General features: G+C 38.7%; 1 protein-coding gene across 1 annotated transcript in view; it reads right to left on the bottom strand.

Moving 5' to 3' along the window:
• Nucleotides 1-6,166: 6,166 nt before the first annotated feature.
• LOC101858632 (calmodulin-beta) overlaps nucleotides 6,167-8,517 on the bottom strand; it is a gene marked incomplete at its 5' end in the record, with an annotated part of 50,981 nt that continues 48,630 nt past the window's right edge. The window contains 1 exon segment of the mRNA XM_013083245.2: nucleotides 6,167-7,909. Coding sequence (XP_012938699.1) covers nucleotides 7,842-7,909 — 68 coding nt within the window.

Below are 8,517 nucleotides of genomic sequence, written 5' to 3'. Positions count from 1 at the left end.
AGGCAGGGCAATGTCCACTTTTGGTGTATTTCAAGATTTCTGGAAACCCCCGAAATCTGGGTTAGCCCGCTTTTCCTTAAAAGCGAAAAGATTGTGTTACGACGCGGTGGAATCAGTCGCTCGTCAATTTCTGGGCATAAGGAGTTATTGGTATCATCTTGAAGCTTGTTCATTTTTCTTGATTTCAATGAAAAACTGCCCATCTATCTCGAAGAGAGGTCAAGATTCTTGCGATTGAAGGAGGTAGGGGTTGCCTGGTTTCAGATGTAAAACTTTGGAGAACATGGCCACCAAAATTTGGAAACTGCCATAGATTGAGGGTCCTTTGGAAATGAAAATCTACAGTTGTTGTGCCTTTAACCAACGCTTTCCTGTAAAATACACGCTAAAATGTGTTTTAAATAGCCATATAAGGTTATGAGCAGAAAAACAAAAACTCAAAATAAATTTGACTCACCGATGAAAAAAAGCCGTTTTCTTTGATTTAATTATTTTGAGGAGCGCCTGGGTTCACCACGATGCTTCACAATTGTTCCCCAAACCCGTAGGCCACACACACACACAGCAACAACACAACAAGGCATGAGTGAATTATTTCTGTTGGTTTAATAATAAGACAAAGCTGGCCTCACAATCGTGTGGCTTCAAGACGAAATAAATGGTTTCAAAAAGTGATGAGACCAATCCCACTCCAATACTTTTAAGTCGAGAACAACAACAACAACAACAACAAAATGCACACTTAGCTCATGCCAGCATGATTGAATGAAAAGGTTTAACGTCATGACCGATGCACGTAGGTGAATTCACGGGTGCGTTCAGCAACCATGCATAGGAAACATTCACGTTGAAATGCACTTGTGATTTTGACAGTACATCTTAATTAAATGAAAGAGGCAAAAATTCACTGGCTGGACACCATCATAATACATTTAGTAAGTATTCTGGAGGAGAATCGAACAACAACCAAGCGACTGTTTAAAAAAAAAAGTTTTAGTAAGTGTTTTACGGTACTTTCAAAACAATAAGGTCATATAAGTGCCGAAGAATAGAAGTGTTACAAGAGAGTAACATACACAAACAAGGAGGAGAGATAAGGACGATAGACGATAGGAAAGAAGGAGCAAACCACAACAGAGCACCCGCCAACCACCACTGAGAGACCGTGAGGTCAAGAAAATGAAGACGGCTGTGGATTGAACACACTATTAGAAAGCCAACCCACAGTGTGACAAGGTGAAGCCTGAGATGGAATCACCAAGGGAAATTGAAGAAAGGAAGTCGGGGATCTACTAAAGAATGAGATCTGGAGGCAGACTTCAGATAGATGGGGCAAGGTCGGCTGAAAGTAGAGAAGATGGTCCTGAACAGAGAGAGGAGTTGAGTCCTTTTTGCGACCTTTATACAACACAAAGGTGAGAAAGGCAGAGAGAGAAATAGAGAGAGAGAGAGAGAGAGAGAGAGAGAGAGAGAGAGAGAGAGAGAGAGAGAGAGAGAGAAAGAGGGGGGGGGGAGAAATACCCTTTTAACGCCCCCCCCCCTCCCTTAAAAAACCCCACAAAAAAACAAACCCCAACAACCCCGAACACACACAAAAAATAACATTAAAAATTTAAAAAACGCACAAAAAAACAATCCCCCCCCCAAAAAACAACAACCCGACAACAACAACCCCAAAACAAACCAGGTGACTTTAAAGCGTTGAGGATAGGGGTCAGTTCACTGAACCGCGTTGAAAGTGGTTGAGGTTAGGGATGGGTTAAGGTGAAGGTGAGAGGTTAGGGGACAAGGGTTGGGAAAAGGGCTTGGTTTCAGGCATCTAGTTCTGTGTTTTTTGTTGCTAAGGGGGTGGAGATAAAAAGACGGAGGCACGAAGAACGGTCACAGTAAGCCAGTCACACTGGGCTAGGTTGAGGGGAACATGTTGGGTCCAAATTGCAAACCATGTCGTGGTTTCTGAACGGACCCGAAATTCTTGGTGCATTTGCGAAGAAATGTTAAAAATTTAAAACCATGTTAAAAGCGGCACAAAAGCTACGAAACAAACATGAAACCGCACTGTTATAATTGTCAAAAAGAGGCAACGTTTAAAAAAATTGCACACTATACTGTTTTTATGTGGAAACAGTAATATGAAAGGCATAATGAGCTACAAAATGATTTGGGAAAAGGAGAAAAATATATCACGCAATGTAAAGCCACATAATATTATCATGTATGTATATAAAGGTGACAATATCATTAAAAAAAAACCTGTAAGCAACTACTAGGATTCGTAGTTGTAAAATAGTTGAGATTATAAATATACTTCACGTATAAAGGGTCTTTGAGATTCTGAGTATACGGTAATGCTTCATCAATCAGAGATTCAAGAAAAATTATAACAGAAACAGAAACCAGAGAAAGATCAATGTACAACAATGGGAATACCGATGCAGGTTTTAAAAAGCAGTGTGTAATTTGTAATTGGAAATAGATTTACCAACAGTATGCGAGGAAGATAAGACAAACGAGCACATTAAATAAATAATATCAGCTTTGGACATGAAAGAACACAATAGAATAGAGGAAGGTCACGCCAAAGGAATAAACACAACGCTGCTATTCTAAAGACCTGAAGCATACAAAGGCTTACTTTGCACAATTTGAACATTGATGATAATGCACACTGGAAGTGCCAAAACTTGGGCGACCAGTCAAATGGGGATTGCCTGGAGATTCTAAGGGTTTGAGGAATGGTTTACTTGTTTGAGTAAAGAGAAGCACATCGACGCAATAATGGTCATTTAGTGCTGCCAAAAAGTAAAACAGACAGACAGGAACAACAGAGGGAAAGTAAAGAAGTAGGACCTATCAGTGGCGCCCTCAAACCACCGGCGTTGAGGAATGGTTTTAATATCGACAGCTTAATGCAAATAAAATAAAACATAGTTTTGCTGGTATGGAATTGGGTTAAGTTCACTTTCAACATGGCAATATAACAAAACCGACTGAATATCTTATTTTAACGTTCATTTTTAAAATGTTATCAATCGTAGAGGGCGGGGAGGCATGTGCACCTCCACCAAAATACAAATAGGAGATTAGAATCACAAGTTTGTTACAAGCTGTTCTCGATCCTCTTCATAGTTTAAGACAGGCCGTGCTCAGCAAAGTAATATAATTCTTAAAAGACTACAACAATAACTGACACGATAAGCGAAAAGAAATATTAACTGACCCCCCCCTCAAAACGGAATCTATGTCAAAGCACTTGTGGTATAAAACAGTACTACTGTCCTGAGAGTTTCCTCAAATTCCTTAGTGACAGATTGGTTGACTTTTGGCTAAACTGTGTGGTCTATTTCCTTCAAGGAACAGTACTTCTAGACATCCATCAGGACCACCTCATAGAATGTACCAACAAAAACGGAACAGCATCAAAAACAAAAGAGTTAACATAGGATTATTGACTTTTTAAAAGACTCAAACAACTATATACTAAAGCGAAATATTAATGAGAACCCGCAAACTTCAGTGCACCATATTGAAAAACGGTATGTATTTTTAAACTGAAGCTCCAGATTAAACCAAGACACAACTTTGTAAATGGACATATTCCTACCACGGAAACGAAAACAAAAATGATATTTATGACAGCACCAAATAACGATAGCAAAGAAACAGACTTTAGAAACGTTAACAGCTTTTCAAACAAAGACCACGCAATGTCAAAGAGAAACAGCAGCAGAAGTCGGACACACGGAACAACGCCGTCGACAAGAAAAGGCGTAACATAATATCTAAGGCCATTACACGTACAAACATCGCGAATACAATTAACAATTTTGTTCCATCAAACCATCATTGTCAGGATTTGGGTCTTTAAACATTATTGCGTGTCAGAAAAGCTGTAGAGAGGAAGAGCCCGAAACAGCGACTCATTCTCTCCTGATGATCTCCAGGCTAGAGTCCGGGTTACGGAGCGTTCGGCTGTGAGCAGTGCATACGGCTGATTTAGACTATAGTATAGCGAATGATCTGCCTAGAAATTTGTATAATAGAGGGAAAACCGAATTTCCGACAAATAAAACAGAAGGATTTTATCGTTTTATCAGAACCACACCATCAATAAACAGACTGTTTGCAAACACATTTCCCAACTGATGGACTCACGCATCTAGCCAAGCACCCATGCACACACGCTTACACACAGGCATACATACAATGACCCAGCCACGTCGAGGACACGCACACGCACACGCACACACACACACACACACACACACACACACACACACACACACACACACACACACACACGGCACTCTCACACACACACACACACGCACACACACACACTTAATACACACATACATAAATCAGTCGATCGATCGATTTATGAACAAAGATGGAAAGATAGATACATCAATCGGCAGAAAGGTAAGCCAATTGTTTATGAGCTGAATGTGCAGACATGCATATCGATAGATATACACACATGTATTATAGAAACCGTTACATCTCTTCAATACTTCGAGCATAAAACACAGAAACAAAAAACCCCAGCCAATAGGTATTGTTCTCAATCTGTTAAGCCGTGCACATTAGGCCTACGCTACCTTGAAATCACAAAGTTCTATCTGCTCAGTGCCTAGTTTTTACATTCTTAGAAATTTGAAGAGAAAAATTCTGAGTTTCACAACATGTCAAGCTTTTCCGAATGTATATTCCTTGAATAATAACATCTTGATAACGACTCCGAATAATCTTACGATTTTGATGAAGCAGATAGATTATTTTGGTTTTGAACCTCATGGTCTTATTAACTCAAAACGGCCTGAAATGTCAGATAGAACTTTGCAATCTAAGGTAGAGAGTAGTCTTTCTCCTCTTAATATGGTTTCTTAGGATGTTGTCTTGGTATGATGTTTTCTTTAAAAAAAAATTTAATCACGGTGCCTCAAAAATATAAATACGAATGAGTCCAATAAGACAGGAAATTGAAATCGAAAGCCTTTTGAAAAAAAGGAGAATAAAACTATGAAACAGAACAAAAACCCGTGGTTGTAATAATAATGTGTTATTAATTTGGTAGATACAAAAAACAACAACAAATAGGATACAAAGTTAAAGGAGACAACTCTACTTTACTATGGATTTCCAGAATTGCATCCCTTGTCTTGAGACCACACCTTGAGCAATGAGAGATTGCTCGCCTGGGCATAACAAACTATTATAATAATGACCCCCCAGCCCCGTACCCTCGAAAAGAGAACCTTTTGCCAAACCAAATTTTTGTATGCATTTAGTTTGTCGGGGATAAATAGATGATTATCTGAATAATTAAATAATTCTTCTTGGCGATATGAAGGTAATGAAAGTATAAAGCTTTTAAAATAATTTGTAATGCGATAGGAACGGCGAAATAGTAATGCGATATGAATGAAAGTTTAGAAGAATTGAAGAAAAAACAAACTGTACTAACCATTGTCATGCGCGTTATTATTGGACGTAAGAAGAGATCAATGTAGACAACATTGTTGTACAAATAGATCAAGTACATCAACTATTTACCAAATAAATATTAAAATTCAGAAAAAAAGCTCGCAATGAGCAAGTTAATTTGTACAGTCCACACACTGAAAATGTATAGAGTTGCTTGGTGGTATCCGTAGTATCTCCATCTTGGTTAATAGGAGCTGTGTGACCTAATTTTGCCGAAGTCGAAAATAATATACTGCATTGCAATGCGGTGCCGTAACGTTATTCACGAAAAAATTTATGTACTAAAATACTCCTATAAATATTTATTCAGAGGAAAGATAATATTAAGTCATTACCTGTACTTTTTGCTTCATATATTGCCCTTTATTACACTGCAACTTGGAAAAAATTTCGTGAAATACTAAACCTTCCCAACTTGAAAAGAAATGCTTGAATCACGCATTAAAGTGTGTGTGTACAAGTCATGATGAAAACACTACTAGTAATAACAACACACGCACACACACACACACACACACACACACACACACACACACACACACACACACACACACATACACACACACACACACACACTCACACCCTCACACACACTCTCACACACATACACACATGCACACACATATACACTTACTCTCTTTCACACATACAAATAGACAAACACACAAACACACACAGCATAATTATACAAAGCTTAGATAGCAATGTAACGTGTAAATCCTTTATCTGACACTTGCAAATATTTGTCTTGTAAATACTGTAACAGAGCGGTGTCAATGCTTAGAAAACACTGCACATACCCAGTATAACGCAAACAAAGGTTCATAAGAATCGTTTGGTCGGAGAATGAGTCATAACATGGAAGAAAATCAATTTCCCAGCAATTTCCTCAAAGTTAGTTCACATCTAACACACAGAAGTTTGAAATAAGTTATTACAAATGTTAAGGGTGGACCTGATTTTCGATTTCTTCTAGCTCTGCATAGACTAGAGATACTAAAAACTAAGCCGTGTGCATACCTACGGATTGGTCGAAATAATAATGACCATTCAGCTTTCATGCAAGCCCCTGAGAACTGCCGGGCTGAACCAAAAGACGTGGCACAAATACGAATTGTCAAACTTCGATCTGCACTTTAGGAACATTTATTCCGCACGTTTTTGTTTCAGACCAGATTCGAATATCTCCCAGTTTGTAATAACACAATTTGGTCACCTAAGATTAAATCATTTGAACGTTTCTCGGCCAGTGACAAATCTGATTTAAGGGGATATGATTATCAAGATAACTTCGATTCCAGAGGAATATTAGAAACGTTCGTTCGGGCCCTAATGATTTCCAGGGGCTATCGTTATTGAACATATCTTCTCATTCATGTAAATGGGCTTCCAACCCTGTCTGTCAGGGCCAACCCGGGATAAGCTGGATACAGCATCCCAACAAATTTTCACCTCACCCGGGAATCGAACTCGGGTCTCCTGCGTGCGACTGGCTACACAATGCCTAACCGCTATACCACAGACGCCGGTTGAAATTATCTACAGGAGTCTTTGAATGCTAGGATCATAATTTGATCTCTCAAACAGAAAATTAGACAGGTCTGATGAAGTCATTTATTTGCTTTCCATTTGATTAAAACCACTGATCATTGGCACACAATTATTTTGGACCCATTGCTTGCTTAAAGAAATAGTGGAGGGGAATCGTTATCTTTTTAACGCGGCACAGCCCGACGTCCGAAACCTACGCGACCAAACAAGCACGACTAATTAAATATTTGTGCATCCCGCGTATTACTATATCTATTTACCAACACAGTTACAAATTATTCTTAGGTCTCGTATTTTTGCCAATTCTAGTAGCAAAGAAAAAAATCAACTAAAACGAGTTCATGGTTTGTATAATTTAACACACAAATAATAGTTACATCTCCCCCCCCCCACCCCTACACCGACTCCAAGAACAAAATAATAAAGATCACTGATATCCACTGCCGGGAAAACAACACTATCTGAGTCTAAATTTTACGTCTTAATTTATAGAGCTTCAAACGGTGTATGTCAGTGCTTCTTCGATTTCTGCATACGAGGAAGCAATGATGTATACATTTTGTTCACACTCTGGATTAAAAACAAACAACACCCCAACATGAATTAAAAAAAAAAGAAAGAAAAATCAATCCTCCCCCACCCCCGAAAAAAACCCCTCAAATCCACCCCTGTTGTTTATTGTATTTTCTTTTGAATTTCAAGCGACCAGGAACGTTGTAAGATGTCTTTGTAAACCCTGGACAGTAGGGTCTGACGTCATAGGTTCATGATCTCTTGGCATCCGTAAGGAATCATGTGTGAGGCTACAGGTTGTTTTTGCTCGGGTCTTGGGGGCCATTGCTGTCTTCTGAAGTCATCATGCGAATGAATTCTGAAACGCAGAAGGAGAGAAGATCTAGATTGTATTCTTCACATAATTAGATATCCGCATCGAATAACATAATGTAGATTTATTCGTCCCTCACAGGATTGCGTAGTCTCTCAGCCCCAGCGGGGCTTTTTAAATGAATAATTTGGAGGAGACAGTTTGGCATAATATGAGATAATGCACATACTTAAATACACTTACTTTCGCATTGCCTTCTTAAATTCCTACCCCCGACACCCTTTCCCCCCTGTAACTGAATACATAATATACATATTATATTTACATACATTTTTTACTCTCATACTCACAGAGTAACAAGTCTAATTGTGAAATTGTATGGGTTTAAGGGCTGGTGGGGCACCTAGAAATCTTGCTTTGGCGCCAATTTATGCAAATTGGGGTTATTACAAATTATAGTACCTGGACATTTCCTGAACAATTATCCAGAAACGTATGTAAGCTTTGCTACACCCTAAAGCTGTCTTTTTTGTCCAAGTGTTTCTGCAAAAGCAGATGTTTTCCAGTCAGTTCTTACCTTTATCGGCTGTTTTCTCACAATTCTATTTTTTCACACATTATCCCATTTTTCTGCCCTGTTTCTTGTTCAATTT

The sequence above is a fragment of the Aplysia californica genome, unplaced genomic scaffold, assembly GCF_000002075.1.
Source record: "Aplysia californica isolate F4 #8 unplaced genomic scaffold, AplCal3.0 scaffold00220, whole genome shotgun sequence".
Taxonomy (NCBI): domain Eukaryota; kingdom Metazoa; phylum Mollusca; class Gastropoda; order Aplysiida; family Aplysiidae; genus Aplysia; species Aplysia californica.
The sequence above is the reverse complement of the archived record's forward strand: the minus strand, read 5'-3'. Positions and strand labels throughout refer to the sequence as shown.